At 48.4% G+C, this 21892-nt stretch overlaps 1 protein-coding gene across 2 annotated transcripts in view; it reads left to right on the forward strand.

The window, feature by feature from the left end:
• LOC125749186 (exostosin-1b-like) overlaps window positions 1-21892 on the forward strand; it is a 49267-nt gene that overhangs the window by 26492 nt on the left and 883 nt on the right. Inside the window, exons 2-10 of one of the 2 annotated variants that reach the window (XM_049026172.1) lie at window positions 9988-10081; window positions 10523-10630; window positions 11476-11595; window positions 14355-14487; window positions 15418-15536; window positions 17813-17908; window positions 19651-19740; window positions 20911-21071; window positions 21150-21321. In XM_049026172.1, the coding sequence (XP_048882129.1) occupies window positions 9988-10081; window positions 10523-10630; window positions 11476-11595; window positions 14355-14487; window positions 15418-15536; window positions 17813-17908; window positions 19651-19740; window positions 20911-21071; window positions 21150-21321 (1093 nt within the window). Of the gene's footprint in view, window positions 1-9987; window positions 10082-10522; window positions 10631-11475; window positions 11596-14354; window positions 14572-15417; window positions 15537-17812; window positions 17909-19650; window positions 19741-20910; window positions 21072-21149; window positions 21322-21892 lie in introns of both variants that reach the window. The other variant, XM_049026171.1, reaches the window with a different exon arrangement.

Raw genomic sequence — 21892 nt, forward strand, 5'->3', positions numbered from 1 at the left:
TATCTTAACACCAGCCAAACCTAGACTTCAGTGGCAGACCTTAGCATTCTGCTTGCGTCCCTGTACTGCAGTGGTACTCAAACTTTTTTTGACAGGGCCTCCTAGGGCTGATATATTTGTCGCCCACTCCCCCCCCCCCCCCCCCAGACCCCAAACAAACATCACCTCACAGTGGGAAGGATCTGTCTGTTTTTCTGCACACAGCTTATCAAAGTTCAGGGGAGATTTCGGACACTGCAGGTCTCTCTATATTTAGTATTTCTAAAGATTGAAATTTTTCCCTCACCTGTGGGCCCCCCCCCCCATAATTCCTTCTTGCCGCACAATTGAATACCTCTGCTGGACTGGATAAGCAGTTATGGGATGGATGGATGGATGGATGGATGGATGGATGGATGGATGGATGGATGGATCAGGTTTCGTGACGAAATTAAATGACACTTTATTTGCCATCTGTACAAGTATGAGTGCAGGTTCATTGTGGTTTTTCTAGTTGTATATCCTCTCTTATTCTTCATGAGACACACACACACTCACTCTTGGGGTTTGAGCGCAGGGTCAGCCAGCGTGTGGCTCCCCTTGGAGCAATTGGCTGTTAAGGGCCTTGCTCAAGGGCCCAACGGCAGCATCGGTCTACGGTCCTGGAACTGAACTGCCGATCATCCAGTCACAGACCCAAACCCTAACCCTAATGGCTCCTCATATTTTGCTGCTGATGAGGCAGTTGGCTCTGGTCCCCTGGAGATCCTCTGCAGATTTCCTGGAGATCTCCTGGGGATCACCTGGTGATTCTCTACCTCCTTCCCCTCTTGAAGTCTCTTTTTCTATGCTGTACGTGAGTGGCCAGTGCACCAGTCGTCCGGTATGAAGCCTTTCTGGAAAACCCAAGTGGAGGATCTACATGTCAGGTTGATATCTTGCGCTGCAGGAGACCCTTGGCTGTAAAGTGCTGTTCATTAAACATAATGGTCAGTGTGTGTGTTCACCCCTTACTCTCACTCCCTCTGCCCCGCCATCTAGCTGACAAGGGAAGCCCCTCTCCTGATAATCGAGGCAGTGCCCAGGGCAGGCCTTCGAGGCTGGGGTCTGGCGTTGCCGGGGGATCTCATTACCCAGCCTCTCCGGCCGACTGGTCCTCATTAAGCCCATCTCTACCCTCCGATCTTACACCACCACTATATGATGCGCCGTGGTCCCAGAGACACAGCTTGAAGGCCCTGGACACCGGAGAGCAGGTCGTGGCGTCCAGAGCCGTGTGAGATTTCAGTCAGATTTGAGCAGGCATGTGTTTACAAGCTGAGCTCCTCGGTGATGCCACAGGAAGCTGGGAGTGATTGGCATATGGTCGCCACATCGCTGTGGACTAACTAACCGTGCAATAGGCCGTTTCGCTCAGACTCTGGGTGTTGCTAGGAGACCACTTTTGAATAACAATTCTCTCTTTCTGCATAATTCAGCCCCTGCTGGTGCAGTTCTTAAATTTCCACTTGTGTGTTTTAATGCTTATTATGCTTATGTACTTTTTTGGATGTTTCTGATGATATTAACTGGCTCTCATTTTATTTAAAGCGTGTTTAGTGTTGTTAATGTCATGTGTGGTGATACGGGGCCTTCTGGGAGATTCGCGTAATTCCCAGCTGACGGTCGAGTGTCAATCCTGATCTTCTGCTAAAAGGACCATCTGCAGCTGCTCCCTTGAAGGGCTGAAGTGGCCAACAGCATGTTATCCTTTCTGTAGATTTGATCTTCATTATTATTATTTTTTTTTACTGTTAACAGGTTCCATTTGCTTAAGCTTAATTCATCTAGTTTTATTTAACCCTGGGAAACCCAGACCACCTTATGGCCTTATTTATATGCCTCTCACACGCTCCCTCTGCCTCTCACACGCTCCCTCTGCCTCTCACACGCTCCCTCTGCCTCTCACACGCTCCCTCTGCATCTCACACGCTCCCTCTGCCTCTCACACGCTCCCTCTGCCTCTCACACGCTCCCTCTGCCTCTCACACGCTCCCTCTGCATCTCACACGCTCCCTCTGCATCTCACACGCTCCCTCTGCATCTCACACGCTCCCTCTGCCTCTCACACGCTCCCTCTGCCTCTCACACGCTCCCTCTGCCTCTCACACGCTGCCTCTGCATCTCACACGCTCCCTCTGCCTCTCACACGCTCCCTCTGCCTCTCACACGCTCCCTCTGCATCTCACACGCTCCCTCTGCCTCTCACACGCTGCCTCTGCCTCTCACACGCTGCCTCTGCATCTCACACGCTCCCTCTGCCTCTCACACGCTCCCTCTGCATCTGACACGCTCCCTCTGCCTCTCACACGCTCCCTCTGCCTCTCACACGCTCCCTCTGCCTCTCACACGCTCCCTCTGCATCTCACACGCTCCCTCTGCCTCTCACACGCTGCCTCTGCATCTCACACGCTCCCTCTGCATCTCACACGCTCCCTCTGCATCTCACACGCTCCCTCTGCATCTCACACGCTCCCTCTGCCTCTCACACGCTCCCTCTGCCTCTCACACGCTGCCTCTGCATCTCACACGCTCCCTCTGCCTCTCACACGCTCCCTCTGCCTCTCACACGCTCCCTCTGCCTCTCACACGCTCCCTCTGCATCTCACACGCTCCCTCTGCCTCTCACACGCTGCCTTTGCCTCTCACACGCTGCCTCTGCATCTCACACGCTCCCTCTGCATCTCACACGCTCCCTCTGCCTCTCACACGCTCCCTCTGCCTCTCACACGCTGCCTCTGCATCTCACACGCTCCCTCTGCATCTCACACGCTCCCTCTGCCTCTCACACGCTCCCTCTGCCTCTCACACGCTCCCTCTGCCTCTCACACGCTCCCTCTGCCTCTCACACGCTCCCTCTGCATCTCACACGCTGCCTCTGCATCTCACACGCTGCCTCTGCATCTCACACGCTGCCTCTGCCTCTCACACGCTGCCTCTGCCTCTCACACGCTCCCTCTGCCTCTCACACGCTCCCTCTGCATCTCACACGCTCCCTCTGCCTCTCACACGCTCCCTCTGCATCTCACACGCTCCCTCTGCCTCTCACACGCTCCCTCTGCCTCTCACACGCTCCCTCTGCCTCTCACACGCTCCCTCTGCATCTCACACGCTCCCTCTGCATCTCACACGCTCCCTCTGCCTCTCACACGCTCCCTCTGCCTCTCACACGCTGCCTCTGCCTCTCACACGCTCCCTCTGCCTCTCACACGCTCCCTCTGCCTCTCACACGCTCCCTCTGCCTCTCACACGCTCCCTCTGCCTCTCACACGCTGCCTCTGCCTCTCACACGCTGCCTCTGCATCTCACACGCTCCCTCTGCCTCTCACACGCTCCCTCTGCCTCTCACACGCTCCCTCTGCATCTCACACGCTCCCTCTGCCTCTCACACGCTCCCTCTGCATCTCACACGCTCCCTCTGCCTCTCACACGCTCCCTCTGCATCTCACACGCTCCCTCTGCCTCTCACACGCTCCCTCTGCCTCTCACACGCTGCCTCTGCCTCTCACACGCTGCCTCTGCATCTCACACGCTGCCTCTGCCTCTCACACGCTGCCTCTGCATCTCACACGCTCCCTCTGCATCTCACACGCTCCCTCTGCCTCTCACACGCTCCCTCTGCCTCTCACACGCTCCCTCTGCCTCTCACACGCTCCCTCTGCCTCTCACACGCTCCCTCTGCCTCTCACACGCTCCCTCTGCCTCTCACACGCTGCCTCTGCATCTCACACGCTCCCTCTGCCTCTCACACGCTCCCTCTGCCTCTCACACGCTCCCTCTGCCTCTCACACGCTCCCTCTGCATCTCACACGCTCCCTCTGCCTCTCACACGCTCCCTCTGCATCTCACACGCTCCCTCTGCATCTCACACGCTCCCTCTGCCTCTCACACGCTCCCTCTGCCTCTCACACGCTCCCTCTGCCTCTCACACGCTCCCTCTGCCTCTCACACGCTCCCTCTGCCTCTCACACGCTCCCTCTGCCTCTCACACGCTCCCTCTGCCTCTCACACGCTGCCTCTGCCTCTCACACGCTGCCTCTGCATCTCACACGCTCCCTCTGCCTCTCACACGCTCCCTCTGCCTCTCACACGCTCCCTCTGCATCTCACACGCTCCCTCTGCCTCTCACACGCTCCCTCTGCATCTCACACGCTCCCTCTGCCTCTCACACGCTCCCTCTGCATCTCACACGCTCCCTCTGCCTCTCACACGCTCCCTCTGCCTCTCACACGCTGCCTCTGCCTCTCACACGCTGCCTCTGCATCTCACACGCTCCCTCTGCCTCTCACACGCTCCCTCTGCCTCTCACACGCTCCCTCTGCATCTCACACGCTCCCTCTGCCTCTCACACGCTCCCTCTGCCTCTCACACGCTCCCTCTGCCTCTCACACGCTCCCTCTGCCTCTCACACGCTCCCTCTGCCTCTCACACGCTCCCTCTGCCTCTCACACGCTCCCTCTGCCTCTCACACGCTCCCTCTGCCTCTCACACGCTCCCTCTGCATCTCACACGCTCCCTCTGCCTCTCACACGCTCCCTCTGCCTCTCACACGCTGCCTCTGCCTCTCACACGCTCCCTCTGCATCTCACACGCTCCCTCTGCCTCTCACACGCTCCCTCTGCCTCTCACACGCTCCCTCTGCCTCTCACACGCTCCCTCTGCCTCTCACACGCTCCCTCTGCCTCTCACACTCTCGCTCTGCCTTTCACACCCTCCCTTTGCCTCTCACCCGCTCAATCTGCCTCTCATACTCTCCCTCTTTCCTGCACATGCTCTCTCTGCATCTCACATGATCCCTATGCCCCTCACGTGGTCCCTCTGCCTGGCATCTTCCAACCACCATCTTTGGTTTAGAAGGTTTTCGCAGCTAATGCCACCAGATGACTCTCTGTTTAGTCTTTCTGCACTTCCTATGTGGCATGATATGGATATTTGCATGAAATATGCCTGAAATTAAATGATTCCGATTTCTTCTCCCAGGGACTGCTAAGCATAACAGGTGATGTGATTAATATATTATCACCAACCTGCGCTTTAACCACATTACCTGAAAACCCCATAATCATCGTGTTGAAAGTGATGATTGTCTCAGAGATGTTTTTTTTTTTTTTTTTGTCAGCTGTTTGTTCGGATTACATGAGGGTTCTTTGGCGTCAATTGCAGGCTCGAGTCTCAGTGTTGGCCAGGGAATCGCAGACCTGATGCAGGATAGTAGGGGATGTGGGTCCCATCACAGGGGGCAGCGGGTGCGAAGCAGAGACTCTCTGTCCATCACAGACACAATGTCACACACTGTCAACCATTTAGAGATGCCACTGTGGAAGGAAACTGATTAATGATTAATGCTCAAAATATTTCAGCATATTTTTAACTAAATGTCTTTAGCACAAGATGAAGTGCCCTTTACGTAACGTTTCTTCAATTAGAATGAGATCTTGTGTTGTTCACAGAATGTTTATTAATCAGAGAAAAACATTTAGTGAGCTGTTTAATATCCATTTTTGGTAACTCGTACATTTTATCAGACGAACACTTCAGATTTGCATGTATGAGACAGCCAGGCTTGTGTTTTGAAGTGCGTTTGAGCATGTTTAGCATTCCTGGTAAACTTTGAAGTTTAATGACCCACAGTGTCCAATTCGAGGGTCATTCTAGAAGGATCCTATTGTGACCTGGAAGGTGCGAATGAGCTGCAGACGGTGTGTGTTCTGTCAGGGAGCCAGGAAAGACCTGAGTAATGAAGCTGGGTGCTAACTGCCGTTAGGCCCTTGTTCGGCGATCGCAATCACGTCCGGGTTTGTTTCTGTAAAGACCTGCTGATTGCCGTGTTGCGTTTCCGATGTGGGTTTCACCTGCTGTGAGCATCAGTGTATCACATAAGAATGGGTGGTCTATGCTGTCTGGTGGATGTTGGATTTTGAGCTGAGGTTTATTTGTGATGCGCCCCCCCCACCCCCCAGTAACAGGCTACCTCCTCCTCCGTAAGGCCACGGCCTCTTGGGGCCTCGTCATGCATGTCCGTGCAGCACCATCGTCTTTCATTGTCATCCTATATGTGCTTCTCATCTCCAGCTGTCTGCTCGCTGGGACCTGTAGTGATTGCTGCATCCCATTTGGACTTTGCGGCTCATTAAATGGGCCATACACACGGTATTGTCCAGCCACTATCTGTGGATGTGTATCAAAATACAAATGCAACTGATATTGCTAAAACTGGCTGACTATAACCCGGGCTAGAACTGGGCCCTTTTTCAGAAAGCGGGATTTCTTGCTTAGCCAGATAACTTGTCGGATTTAAGGTAGTCTGGACTAAATGTAAGTAAACAAAGATAAAGACGATTTAAACACAGGTAAATTGTATCCGACAAGATATGCGGCTAAGCAGGAAAGAAATCCTGCTTTGTGAAACAGGTCCCTGGTGTTGATAAATGACTTTCCGAGTCATTGTACTGTAACGTAGTTAACTTCAGTGTGACGTCATTCCCAGCTCTGACTTCCAGCTTCCGAGGTCAATGGAACACAGCATCAATTGTAAGTATCATTTTACTCCCCTACCGCCACTGTCAGACCTGCTCAGGGTCTGTGAGAAGGAGGAGATGCTCAAACGTGTGTTCCTAACATTGCCTGACATTTTGATGACAGCATCTTCTTCATAGAGAAGTCCACACTGAACCTGCTGGCATGTCTAGTTCCGGTCCAGAGAGTAAAAGTCTAGACCAAGATTTTGCATCAACCAACCAGTTACTCTGTGACTGTAACTCTTTGTACTCAACTGGTTGGTTGATGCAAAATCTTGGTCTGGACTTTTACTCTTTGGACCTGGACTGCCCACCTAATCAGATCCCTAATCATCCAAGCTTGTGCCTTCAGTTAAGCCTCACTGATCTGTTGATATTTACGGTGATCCTGCTCATTTTTATGCCGGCATCCATTCTCTTTCCCTGCTGTCCCGCTGGTACATTCTGAGAAGGAGTCTCGCATTGCTGATTTAATGAAGGACATCTCCAATTCGATTTGTGTGGGAAGTCTAATTATAATCTTTGTGAGCCACATGTTTAAGCAGCTTTTTGGTGTATCATACTTTGGGAAAGGTGCCCTTAACCTTTCAGCCAGACGTGATCCCACTTGCTGTGAGTCCGCTGTAGCAGTTTGGTATGTGGTGTGTGTATGTGTGTGTGCTGCATGCAGGATCTCACAGGCTGTGTAGATGAGCCTGGGGTACTGTGTGTGTGCCAGATGCTGTGGTTTATGTGCGTGCGTGTGTATGTGTGTGTGGGGGGGTGCCAGATGATGTGGTTTATGTGTGTATGTGTTTGCTGGATGCTATAGTGTTTGTGTGTGTGGATTAGGTTTATATTACATTGTGGGGACCAAATGTCCCCCACAATGTAGTAAAAACCTGTTATTTTGACATTGCAGGGACCATTTTTCAGGTCCCTACAAAGATATATGAATGCAATCAAAAAATTAAGAATACCGAAAGTATTATATTTAGTTTGGTTAGTTATAGTTAAGGTTAGGGCTGGGTAGGGGTTAAGGTTATCAAGGTTTTGCCCATGGAAATGAATGGAGTCCCCACAAAGATAGAATTACAAACCTGTGTGTGTGTGCGCGTGCGGACGGGCATATGTGAAGTTTGCATTTTTGTTGTCTGATGCTTGTATATGACTTTGGAGTTTTTATGTTTTGATGATTTTTGTGAGGAGTTGTCAGTTATATAGATGAGCCCACTGCCCCAGTCATAAGGAAATAAAGAGAAAGACCACGCGTGAATATTTCCTGTACTGGATTTTTTTATAACCTTAATCAATTTTATTGCCCTAGAAAGGAAATTAAATCCTCTTTTGGATTTGAATAAAAATGGGGCCTTGACATGCAATCAGATGCATTTTGCCCAGCAGTTAGTAATCTTCCTGATTCTGTGCTCGGATATTTTCAAGGACTTTTTTGTTTCTGTCTGGCTGCATCTGTTTCCAGGTTGGTATCCATACCGCGTGGTAGATGTGCAGAGATCCCTCTTTCTAAAAGTAGGATGGAGCTCTGTGAGTGGAGCTGGGATGACAGGGGGATGGTTTGGCACCCGTCAGGCATCAGTCTCCAAACAGGAATCGTCGCCATCCGCTCTCTTTCCAGTCTCTGCCGTGCCCAGTTGTCATGCCATCAGGCCCCGCCGTCGCCGAGGGGGGGCTGAGCTCCGGAATGACAGGAACAGTCGGAGAGCCTTGGATTGAAAGTGTCTCTGTCCTTGGAACAGAAGCAGAGCTAGTCGGCAGGTTACCCCCCCCCCCCCCCCCCCCGCACTGCTTTCAGTTCGTTCACATAATAAACAGGCATATTTCTGGAAAGATCTCGCCGTTCGTTCTGTGCAAAGCACTCTTGTGGCGTTGCTTTTATAGCAGACGTTTAACATTAATTATGATGTATTATATCACTCTGAGATACAGCAGCACCACTGATTCAGAACGTCCCATTACGCTGGCAAAGTGTCACACAGCTATTTGCCTATGAAAAGGTAATTACTTACGGGGAAGTGATTTAACGCCGCCCATCCTTCCCCTGAGTGCGGCTGTGTAGTGGGGAGTGTGTAATGAGGCAGATTAGAGGCACCCTTAATGATGAGAGAGGGCTGACTACGCACTTGGATGTGGCTCTATGCGGTGTCTGTCTGTCCCAGGGTTCGAGGGCAGAGGGACCGCATCATTCCTGATGTTTGAGTGTTGTGCACAGTGACCTCCGTGTGAATATTATCTGTGCGCTTGTGAACACAAAATGAATGTTTCCCAGAGAGAGTAAAAGTCCCTCTGTAAGAGTGAAAGGCACATGGCACTGGGGTCACCCTCTTTACGTGGCTCTACACAGGACATAGACCTGTGTGGGCATTGACACGGAACCTGGTCAGGGTGCGAGGAGCCCCAAGTGCAGTGAACGTTACACAAACTAAACACATAAGAAACCCTGCTTGTGCCTGTACTGACCTGGCTGCCTTGGCTCACGGCCTGCATTGGGAGAGATGTATGCTCAGCGTCCGTGTGCTGCTGTGCCTGACATATCCGTGGAAACTGACTCCGCATGATGGACTGCAATGCTGCCTCCTGCCCTTGCAGGGTCAAGCCGCCTGCTAGGGGGTGACCTGGGCTCGCGGTATGAGCCATTCTCAGTTATGTGTCTCTCGTGCACAGACAGTGCCGGATTACTATCCTCCGTTTGGGATCTGATGCAGGTGGAGCGTCCTTCTAGCAGGTCTGCATGACCGTACCGAGAGGTTCTCAGATCCAGATGGGGGGGGGGGGGGGCTGTCACTGTGTTGGGCCGTCCATCCTGACTGCACATCTGGTCCTTTGAAGAAACTGGGTCACAGCAAAAATGAAAGCGGGATGGTGTGAGTTATACTGTATCTCTGTGTCCTGTGGGTCAGACGCCTCCTGGGCCGGTGGGTTGCCCTCCCTTGAGCCCCCATCCCCCATCTTGCGCGTCTCTCTGCAGGGCGGAGCCACATCGCCTTTGCCCTCCTGATGGGCTCTACAGCTGGCGGTCCTCTCTCGCTTCCTCTTCACGGTGCTGCCGTCAGACATTTCCCTCATTTTCTCAAAATCAAAGTGGTCTCTCCTTTGCCTGTGGGGAAGAAACATTCCAGCAGCATCCCGGATGGGTGTAGCATGCCTGTGAATATAGGGGGCGCTCTCCGTACTGCGTGAAATGGCCATACCCTTCGCGTGCCGCAGTGCCTCTGGCTTGGCTTCTACTAGCTTCTCCACAAATTACTCACCTGCCTCCTCATTTGCGCCTTCTTTAGCCACTGGTTCCACGCCCCCGCTCCAGCGGCGATAAAACAGCACCCCCCAGGAATGGTGGTTGGGGTCCTGAGGTCCACTGAGTATAGCTAGGCAGGTGGGCGGACATTTTGCTGGGTGGTAGAGAGAAGCCCACCCCCCCCCACTTACCACAGTCTCTGTGCTGCTCCCGTCGCAGGTTTGACTACAGGGAGATGCTGCACAACTCCACCTTCTGCCTGGTGCCCCGTGGCCGCCGCCTGGGTTCCTTCCGCTTCCTGGAGGCTCTGCAGGTCAGTAGGCCGGAGCTCAGTCACAGGCACGTGCAGAACTTCATATGCTGTAACGGAAAAGTGGTACTTTCATGGTGCGGTATCATTAATTAAGGGGCATACTCAGCCTTGATAATGTAGCTGTGCTGACATAGCCATGCTAACGTAGCCACACTTATGTATCCCTGCTAACGTAGATGTGCTAATGTAGCTGTGCTCACATAGCCACACTGATATAGCCATGCTAACGTAGCCGTGCTAACATAGCCAGACTGATATAGCCGTGCTAACGTAGCCGTGCTAATGAAGCCGCGCAAACGAAGCTGGGCTAGCGTAACTGTTAACATACATGACGGTGTGCTCCTGTCCTCCACCAGCTCGCTATTTTAAAATAACACTTTAAATGACATGGTGCAGGCGACGGATCACATGCTTCCTGCGTTTTCTCCTGTTTCTCTGCAGGCCGCCTGCATCCCTGTCGTGCTCAGTAACGGCTGGGAGCTGCCCTTCTCTGAGGTCATCGACTGGAGCAGCGCTGCCATCATCGGGGACGAGCGGCTGCTGCTGCAGGTACAAGCTACGCCCCGCAACAGCCTGCCTGGCACGAAGAGGGGCGGCATCTTTTAAGTAGAACTCGCATTGAGGCACAAACAAAGCAGCATTGATTCACACCCTCCAGCGTCGCTCAAATTCAGAAGGAAATTTGCAAAAACCTGAAGAAGTCCATATACACATCACATTGTTATTACTGCAATAATAATAAAAATAAATCAGTTGTAATCAATATTAATGTTTTAATGTACTGATATGTTTTAATGTGTTTCAATACGTTTTCTGGAGTATCAGCTTGTGAAAAAATATTTAAGGTGATGTATTTTTGCAAGAGACATTTCAGTATGTTGTAAGTTGATCCTATCCATTTTGAGTTTTGAATGCAATTGTCAGATTTAAATCAAATTACTGCTGACTAGAAATGCATGGAATCGTCGCATATTTCTGATGTCACATCGTAGGTCACCTATCGAGATGCGTGTCCCAAAGTCACTGCGGCTGCTTGGCTTCATTTTGGGTTTGTAAATCAGATCCCCCCCCACCCCCAAAGGACTGCCATTGAGTTGTTTTTTCAGCGTAAAGAACAATAAACAAAGTGTGGTGGCAGAAACTAGGCTGCGCTGCGTTTGCATTTTTACATGCGGTTACAGATATGGATTATTCGGTTTGAGTTCTTGCAGATGTTTTGTTAAAGGCGCAGTTCTGGTTGGGTATGATTCCTTTATATGGGCTTGTGATTGAACGATTGGTGACACTGGGTTGGTTCAAACATGCACACGGCTGACCACGTCTTTCAAAAGTGTCATCATCACTAATTACGTCTCGCTGAGCTTTACTCACTTATGTCTCTCCTCTTCCTCCAGATTCCGTCCATCGTTCGATCTGTCCACCGGGACAAAATCCTGTCCCTGCGGCAGCAGACACAGTTCCTCTGGGAGGCGTACTTCTCATCTGTGGAGAAGATCGTGCTGACGACGCTGGAGGTAGGTAGGCCGTCTCTGTGCTAAACCACTGGGCGCTTCTCTACTCAAACCGTCGACACGACGCTATGAGGAGATAAATGTTTTATAGCCAGTACCGAGTAATAATGAAAGATTAAGTAAACCTGAAGTAGTTACCATTTCTTGTAATAATCTGAGGAACATAAATTCACGTAACTTGTGTGGCTGAGTGTGCTAGGCCTCTGTGCCGGTGGTGGGAACATCGCCGGGTCAAGCCCGGGTTTAGCAGAAGCGAAACTTTTCCGTCCCTTGAGCGAGGCCCTTAACCCCCAGCTCCATGGGAATGCTGCCCTTTGCTGCCAAGCCTGCTCTCACCTATGTGTGTGTCTGTGTGTCATGGAGAGCAAGATGGGATAGGTGAAAAGAGAATTTCCCCACAGGGATGAATAAAGTGTTATTATTAACAGATGGAGGTATTAGTTTGCATGTTTAATATGCTTGGTAGAGCAAATAACTACCAAAGGAATCAAGAGCGTAATGAAGACAATCGGCCACGTTACAGTGATGACCTCAGCCAGTTAAGGTTAGGAACAGCGTCCGTTCGCTTCGGTGTCCCGGGTCGTGACTCGCTTTGCACGGGTTTTGGCCTGGTAGGAAACCCACTGACCTCAATGGCTACTTCAACTGCTCTGCCCATATTTCATAATTAGTGGCCTTGTCAAGCCAAATTTCTTCTGCCGTCCAAATTCCTTCCCGTATCACTCAGCTGTCCAGACGATGATGCATTGGCAATGATGTTTGTGTCAAGGCACCAGTTTCCAGATATCCAGTTAAGTTTCCAGATATCCTGTATGTTTAAAGTTCACCCCTACCGCTGCAGCGAGAGTTCACATCAAAACACCTTTACAAATGTTTTTATAAAAAGTGTGTTTTTATTAATTATTATCAAGAACTCATTTGCATGTAGCTCGATAGTACAACCAACATCTTTTATTAGAATATTATTGCATTTTTAGCTCGATAGCGATAAGTTACAGGCTGCCTTGGCCCTACATCTTTGGAATTGCATCATCGTCCTAACAGCTGAGCGACACATCACAGGGGGAAAGAATTCGGACGGCGGAACAAATTTGACGTAACGGCCTCCCTCGTTTCTCTGTGGTTACCCCTGCTCTTGATGGCGCTTAATTGTGTCATTAATTTAATCTTTTGCGCCCGACAGAACATCTTCTTTTAACAGTGTGCTGTAAATTGTCGCTTTGAGGTGGTCTTTGATTATTTATTTGTGGGAAATAATGTTTTGAATCTTTAATTGAATTCTTAATTGTGTAGCTAATTACATTTTCCCTAGACAGATGTTGCTTTGTTGCCTTGCGTTTTGCATTTACGCAGGCGGCTGCTTGGAGCAGACCACCTCCATTGTGTGACTGTATATCTCTCTGCAAAGCCCAATACGCAAACCCTTGTTGGGATGGAGAATCAGAGAAGGCCTATCTGGATTGAAATGCCAAAAAGCAGCGCTTCATTCTTATCCTGGAAGAACATATTGAGTCATATTGAGTGATGTCACCAGCAATTTACTGTCAACGATTATGTATTTAGTTCTGTTGAAATTATTTAGATTTTAATTTAAAAGCAGAGAAACTGCCAGGCCTGTTCCGTCTCCTGACATGGTTGGAATGCAGAGTGCTGGACTCTCATGCTATGTGGGTGTAATCAGTGTGTAGCCCTTGGGCCACATGACAGAGGGTCAGGGTTAGTCTCCTGAGATGGTCAGTGTGTGGCCCTGGGGCCCCATGACAGAGGGTCAGGGTTAGTCTCCTGAGATGGTCAGTGTGTGGCCCTGGGGCCCCATGACAGAGGGTCAGGGTTAGTCTCCTGAGATTGTCGGTGTGTGGCCCTGGGGCCCCATTACGGAGAGTCAGGGTTGGTCTCCTGAGATGGTCGGTGTGTGGCCCTGGGGCCCCATTACGGAGAGTCAGGGTTAATCTCCTGAGATGGTGGGTGTGTAGCCCTGGGGCCCTATTTGAAAGGGTCAGGGTTTGTCTCCTGAGATGGTCAGTGTGTAGCCCTGGGGCCCCATGGCAGAGGGTCAGGGTTAGTTTCCTGAGATAGTCGGTGTGTGGCCCTGGGGCCCCATGACAGAGGGTCACGGTTTGTCTCCTGAGATGGTCAGTGTGTGGCCCTGGGGCCCCATGACAGAGGGTCAGGGTTTGTCTCCTGAGATGGTCAGTGTGTGGCCCTGGGGCCCCATGACAGAGGGTCAGGGTTTGTCTCCTGAGATGGTCAGTGTGTGGCCCTGGGGCCCCATGACAGAGGGTCAGGGTTTGTCTCCTGAGATGGTCAGTGTGTGGCCCTGGGGCCCCATGACAGAGGGTCAGGGTTTGTCTCCTGAGATGGTCAGTGTGTGGCCCTGGGGCCCCATGACAGAGGGTCAGGGTTAGTCTCCTGAGATGGTCAGTGTGTGGCCCTGGGGCCCCATGACAGAGGGTCAGGGTTAGTCTCCTGAGATGGTCAGTGTGTGGCCCTGGGGCCCCATGACAGAGGGTCAGGGTTAGTCTCCTGAGATGGTCAGTGTGTGGCCCTGGGGCCCCATGACAGAGGGTCAGGGTTAGTCTCCTGAGATGGTCAGTGTGTGGCCCTGGGGCCCCATGACAGAGGGTCAGGGTTAGTCTCCTGAGATGGTCAGTGTGTGGCCCTGGGGCCCCATGACAGAGGGTCAGGGTTAGTCTCCTGAGATGGTCAGTGTGTGGCCCTGGGGCCCCATGACATCCCCTGATTGTCTGCGTTCTCACTGCCAGATCATCCAGGACCGACTCCTCCGGCATGCAGCCCGCAGGACCGTGATGTGGAACCGCCTTCCTGGGGGCCTCTTCGCCTTGCCGGAGTACTCCACCTACCTGGGGGACTTCCCCTTCTACTACGCCCAGCTGGGTGCGTCCCAGGGGAGTCACCTGGGGGATTCTGGAGCCGGTTCACCGAGCCCGCGGCAACACCAACTGTGGGCCTCGTCTCTTTGTAAGGAGTCGACGATAATGAGAAAATAATATGATCCTACAAGAAATGTTACATTAAAATGTTCTGGGCTACTTACATTACAGAACTTCATCTTCCTATAAGTACAGTGCTACTTTAGGATTAGGTTTTTATAGTTTTTGGATCATTCATTTAGCTAATTTAATGATGCACCCCATTCCAGTATGAAGCAGCAGTATCTCTTCAGGATTTAACCTTTTTCCCATTTAGGAATAAAATTAGAGCCATTCTACACTTGCAGCGACAGGTACTCTATCTTCTATCTATTTATTTGCCTGTCCTTGGGGGTGTTATCGTGTTCTTCTTGATAGATGGGATGATGCCAGTCTCTGGGGGTGGGGATGGGCAACATGCTTTTAGGCATCACTGAATGATTTATGCATTTATTTATCCGCAAGTTAACAGTGAGTATTTAGGCAACGGAAGACTTCCTATTCTAAGCATGACATAAGGGACAGGCTCCTTTAAGGAATGACGCAGAGCACTTAATGAAACCAGGACCAAATGTTAGCTCTGCGTGTACTCACAGTATTACCTCTAAGCCACCTTCAGATAACTGAGCTATGAGTTTTGGTTTCCTTATAAATGATGGTGATGATGGAGGTTGTGGTTATGATCATGCCGGTGATGATGGTGAGGATGATGATCATGATGGAGGTGAAAGTGATAATGCTGGTGATGGAGATGAGAGTGATGGAGATGATGATAATGAAGGTAATGATGCTGGTGATGAAGGTAGTGGTGATGATGCTGGTGACAGTGATGTAGGTAACGGCGATGATGCTGGGGACAGTGATGGTGATCTGCTTGCTTTTGGCCATGTCCCAGGGATCAGACCTCAGCGTAAGTTCACCGCCATCATCCACGCCGTATCCCCTCTGCTGTCCCAGTCTCAGCCCATCCTGAAGCTCATGGCTGCCGTCTCCAGATCTCTCTACTGTGCTCAGGTCTGACTGCCAGCCGCAATGCACCATGTAACAGGTTTTACCAGGCTTCCCTCTGTGCATTCAAGTGTAATACTGTCTGTATTCACATGCAGTACTGTGTGTGTTCACATGCATTACCCAGTTCATTCACATGTAATACTATATGTGTTCACATGCATTACGCTGTGCATTCACATGTACAGTAATACTGTGTGTATTCACATGCAATGTTGTGTGTATTCACATGCAGTACTGTTTGTATTCACATGCATTACCCAGTCCATTCACGTGTAATACTGTTTGTATTCACATGCAGTACTGTGTGTATTCTGATGTAAATAACATCAAACTTTTTGATCAATGGTCGGCGACAGGTTTTTGTTCAGAGTCAGAGGTCTGGAAATATTTTCAATAACAAAACAGCATTTCATGAACTTCAATGAATTAACAATAACTTCAATTACGATTAATGAACAATTATTTTGTTTTTGTATTTGTTTTTTTTCCCTCATTTTTCACTGAGAAGGTTTGTACTGTAAATACGTTCAACTATTAAAGTTGGGATATTTTTTCTAATGAAAAATATCTTTATGATTTTAAAATAATTGAAGGAAACACACAGATGAACCATTTATGGTTATATATTGAATATATTTTGGACAACTGAAATCAAAGCACAAATCACTTGAAATGAAAACGTTTTATGAAAAAGGTCAAATTTTAATGTAAAAAGCAAGTTCCCTAAAAAGGTAGAAAATAAATAATTTGCATTTCTTGCAAACAAAATAAATTCCAGTGGAAACTGCTTATAGTGATCACGTCTGTCTAAGTGAAATTGATCACTTAAAATGGATGATCATTGTAACAAATTTTTTCCTTCTTTTTTGTCTCAGGCAAATTTGCATCTAAGTGATATTTCTATATTTAGTACATGAATATAAGGTAATAAAGCATCGCTGTTTGCTGAATTTTATTGATTTGTTCAAAATACAGTATAGCTGTTTCAAGCACTTTTCAAATTACTGTACAAATTAAATTATGTAACTGTGAGTTTTGCTACTGCATTTCGTTGGCTCATTTTTGGCAGTTTATCATAAATTTTGATGGGTCTATATTTGTGATTAAAAGAAAATGACTTTTCTGTGCACGCAGCATTAGCCTACGGTAGCTAGCCAGAAGCAAACGGGTTACCTCATGGCATTAAAGTAGACAAAAAAACAAAGAATGATTTCTATAATTTTATGTTTTCCGTATGTTGTTTTGTATTTAAAAAGGCGCAAAATGAGCACTGTAAGTTGACTACTTCATTACTATACATGAATTATTTAGAAAGGAATTATTCTTTAGTTTTTCCATCCATATAAGCAGTTGCTCACTATTACCTTGATCACTATAAGCAGTTTCCACTGTATTTTAAATATTGCTAGTGTTGAAACCAATTGGTGGTATTTCCTTTGGTAGCTGAAACTTTTGTCCCGCAGGGTTTTCATTTTTTCAGTGTCGTGTTCACTAAATCCATAATCTGTCCAAACGACGGATGCATAATTTTTCTTTGGTACAACCTGCTCTAGTTGCTTAGTGGGCTCGGGGTTTGAGTTCTCCACATTGCTTCCATGTCACAGACTGGATGGGTTGGAGTCACATGACAATACACGCAATAGTGTGTTTTTAAGGGGCAGTACATGAACACTATTAACAGATTTTTAATTAAAAATTTTTAAGTATTAACAGAATTTAAAAAAAATAATAAAAAACGAAGTAACCAACATGGGCAAGATTACATCGATTGAAGGTTCTGAATGTCAGTTTTGATTAATTTTTGATGAATTGCCCCGCCCTACATGCTGATTGTTTTTATTGTCATGGGGGGTGGGGTTATGACGATTTATGTGTGTATGAAGTTTTGGTGGTTCTGCATTGTATTTTTTTATTTCAAACCACATTAAGTCTTTTTACGTTATTCATAAGGTCCATTACTGGCTGGGTCTGGATAAACTTGTGGTTTTTAATTTTTTCCACGGCTGTATATGCAAACACAATGCTGCCTCATGGCTTGTGAGAGTGCTACATTTAATACAAATGCTGTAAAAATAAACAAATTTAGCATGATGATGAGAGTTGGCTTTTAAGATTTTGAGCTCTTCATTAATAATTGTCACTTATGACAAAATTGAACACAATATAATTTAGCTGTATGTAAATACGTTTAAATGCCTGGACACACTGTGACGTTCAATGTTTGTCTTGAGCGCCTCACAAAACGATCCATTGCCTGATAATGCCGTTTCTCCTTATAGATCATCGTCCTGTGGAATTGCGAGAAGCCACTGCCCCCCGCATTCCGCTGGCCGTCCGTCTCAGTGCCCGTCGTCGTCATTGAGGCAGACGCCAAGGTCCGGTTGCTTACGTTTCCTCTAACTCTCCTGGGTTTATTTCACTCAGTTTGTCTATTTCCTGTGCTGTCATTGTCTGGCTGGTGCTCTCAGTGGGGGCCAGCCTCGTGGCTTACGGATGGTCATTTTACTGGAGTGATTGAGGTGAAGGACCTTGCTAACTTGGGTGACTACTGCACCCCCCCAGGGGCTGATGCCGAACCCTGCATGTCTTTTGGCCCCAGGTTGACGCTCCACAGAGAGCTGTCCATATGAATATATATACTTACATCCAACACAAAGTAACCTGTGTGATTTTGCTGTCTGCCCATTTATATGACTGGATTCTCTCCTCCTTGAATGAGTTTAGCTTGAGCGGCTGGCTGAATGCCTGCAGATCATCATCCCTCTAGGGACATGAGCCAGCAGCGTCACGGTCACTGGGCTGTCAGATACTAGAATCGCCATATTCTCACCTTTCATTGTGTCCTGGATAGAAAGATAAAAATATGAAGGGCTACTCCAGGAAACCCAACAACGGGACAAAGAGCATATGAAGGCAATAAGATGAGTGAGCAGGGGGTTGAATGCGCAGATTGGAGAGATTAGTAGAAAATAGTTTGGAAGGGACTTGTTCAGGACCTTATGTGGGTGGATGCACCAAGGAGAGGACTGTGCAGTCATCCGCTTGCTCTAGTTTTCACTGTAATTCAGATCTAGAGCTGCTTAATATTAAATTGATAGACGTTTAATATTTGCGATCTGGTTAACATACTGCAAAATGAAATGATACACAGTTACATGGCTTTTTCCCTAAAATTAGCATTGAGAGAATTAATTTATTGACAAGATTCCAATAGTTCCAGGATTTTGTCATAATTAGGAGGAAGAAGGGGTGACTTAATATGGCCACATGGTGCCTACGTGTGGGAGGTGACACACGGGGTGTTTTTCATTACCAAGAAGGCTAAGATCGTACTTACGGTCTTTGCAAGACCGGTATTGCTAACTTGCCTCTCAAGAACGAATTTGGGGTGCAATGAATCATGGGATTGGTGTTATTTGGCGAGGATGCATCTTTGATATTCGGGGCGGGGTAAGAACGACTGTCCTCCGTACTTCTGTACTTAGTATTGGAACTAGTCTTCAGCAATGGAAGATGACGTAAAATGGGTACACAAGAACACAAGTACGGTCAATACGCATACCGAGAATCACCCAGAGGCAAAGGAAAAGGTCACATACAACCTGATTCACTGGATTGATGAAGGACAGCTACAGGATGAAAAGGAGCGACAGCGTTTTTAAAATGCTCTTCCTGATCACTACGTCAGTACATGGGATTAACAGCCAAGGGATCTGTATACGAATGCAATGTGTCCGTAAGATACCCACAAGAATACTTCTGTGTGTGGGAGTGGTGTTGATCGCAAGCATGTGCTGCATGCAGATGATTCTCTCTGGCTTTTTGTAGCCCAGAGAACGGATGCTCTGGATTCTCCAGTATTATGTATTTTTAAAGATGCAGTCGTGAGATAGCATTCAGGTCACGGAGGAAAAACCGGTTGTCTCTGGTTGTTTGCTAATTTAATCCCGAAATGATGCTCAGCCGTAAGCTTTACACTTGGGTCTGTGACATGCTGAACCAGCAAATGTATTTTATAGGGTAAACAAAGTAAATAATGCACAAATGATGGCAGGACCTAGACACAGAGCACTCTAGCAATGAGTAGACAGTTTCTTCACCTTGCTGCCCCCTGTAGGTGATGAGCAGCCGGTTCCAACATTCCGATGCTATAACAACAGACGCCGTCCTGAGCCTGGATGAGGACACTGTTCTCTCCACCACTGAGGTCAGTGCTCACAGGAGCCACATCTGAATTGCCATAGATGGATCTGCATTGTCAATAACTCATAAGAAAATGACAATTCAAAACTTTTGGTCTCATTGAGTTGTTTTGTTTATCTGACATACATATACATGTATAAACATGGTGTGCTGCTTTGTTTTACTGGAATATACAAGCTGCAGCCATCAGGGTGAAAATTAGGGTCCTTATTGGACGTTTACGTCCTTCTTTAAGCGTCTTGCTGCACGTATATATGTTTATGTTCTTTGTTGGGGTCCTTTGTTAGAGTCCTTACTGCGCATTTACGTCCTTCATGAGACGTGTTACTGTGCATTTACATTCTTCGTTAGGCATCTTACTGCACGTTTATATCCTTCGTTAGGCGTCTTACTGCACATTAACATCCTTCATTAGGCATCTTATTGTACATTTACGTCCTTCGTTAGGCGTCTTACTGCACATTTACATCCTTCGTTAGGCGTCTTACTGCACATTTACGTCCTTCGTTAGGCGTCTTACTGCACATTTACATCCATCGTTAGGCGTCTTACTGCACATTTACATCATTCATTAGGCATCATACTGCATATTTACATCCTTCGTTAGGCATCTTACTGCACATTTACATCATTCATTAGGCATCATACTGCATATTTACATCCTTCGTTAGGCGTCTTACTGCACATTTACATCCTTCGTTAGGCGTCTTACTGCACATTTACATCCTTCGTTAGGCGTCTTACTGCACATTTACGTCCTTCGTTAGGCGTCTTACTGCACATTTACGTCCTTCGTTAGGCGTCTTACTGCACATTTACATCCTTCGTTAGGCGTCTTACTGTACATTTACATCCATCGTTAGGCGTCTTACTGCACATTTACATCCTTCATTAGGTATCGTACTGTGCATTTACATCCTTCGTTAACCATCTTACTGTATGTTTGTATCCGTCACTAGGCTTCTCACTGCAATTTGCATTCTTCGTTAGACATCTTACTGCACGTTTCTGTTTTTCGTTAGGTTTTTCACTGCTTGTTTGCATCTGACGTTATGGTCCTAGCTGCATATTTCATCCTTTGTTAGTTTCCTGATAGGTACGTCAATGCATTCTGCCCTGTCCTGCTGCGATCTTCATTGTTTAAATCCCCGCTGTGTTTTGCCGCTTGCTGCAGGTGGATTTCGCCTTCACCGTCTGGCAGAGCTTCCCGGAGAGGATTGTGGGGTATCCGGCTCGTAGCCATTACTGGGACGCCGCTAAGCAGCGATGGGCTTACACGTCCAAGTGGACTAACGACTACTCCATGGTTCTCACTGGAGCTGCAATCTACCACAAGTGAGTAACACGCAATTTAGCGACCTTTTAGAAGACTAATGGAAATGCGATTCCTGACCCCCGTGTCCCTCCCCGCAGATACTATCACTACCTGTACACCTACTACCTGCCACCCAGTCTGAGAAGCATGGTGGACCAGCTGGCCAACTGCGAGGACATCCTCATGAATTTCCTGGTGTCCTCCGTCACCAGGCTGCCTCCCATCAAGGTGACGCAGAAGAAGCAGTACAAGGAGACCATGATGAGCCAGGTAGGCAGCTGGAGACAGTCCCACAAGTTGCAGACGCCCACATATGGGTCGCTAATTCCGCTTCCACACTGAGCTTACTGCTTTGCTACATTCACCAGTTCAGAATGACAGTAGCTAAAAGACGCTCGTTTTGATTAACTGTGCCGGAGGCTGGATTGTAATGGCCTTTATCACGGCACCTGGAACCCTCGCTGGTGTCTAAGCAGCGGTTCAGGCTTCTCGCTGTTTTTAAGAGATTTCACCTTACCATTCGTATGCTGGACTCTGTCTCTCAGAGCCCAGAGCTTCTCCTTTCCTCTGATCCCATCTTTCCTGGCACTCGCCTACAAGCGATGTCCTCCTGCTTCCACAGATGCTCTCTCTTCCTCGCGGCCGTCGCTGTTTTTCTCTCTGCGATCTTCTGCCTAGTGGAGCTTGAATCTGCACTTCGGGTGGGAGGGAGGGGAGTTAAAGCACAGCACAGACGCCGGTTCCTTTACAAACGGGGAGCGCTGGCTTGTTCCATATTTTCTCTGAGTGGCTGTTTGTGCTGATCTTGTATGAATCTGAATAGGACGCCGCATCTTCATGA

Source organism: Brienomyrus brachyistius, chromosome 9 (assembly GCF_023856365.1).
Source record: "Brienomyrus brachyistius isolate T26 chromosome 9, BBRACH_0.4, whole genome shotgun sequence".
NCBI classification, from domain to species: Eukaryota; Metazoa; Chordata; class Actinopteri; order Osteoglossiformes; family Mormyridae; genus Brienomyrus; species Brienomyrus brachyistius.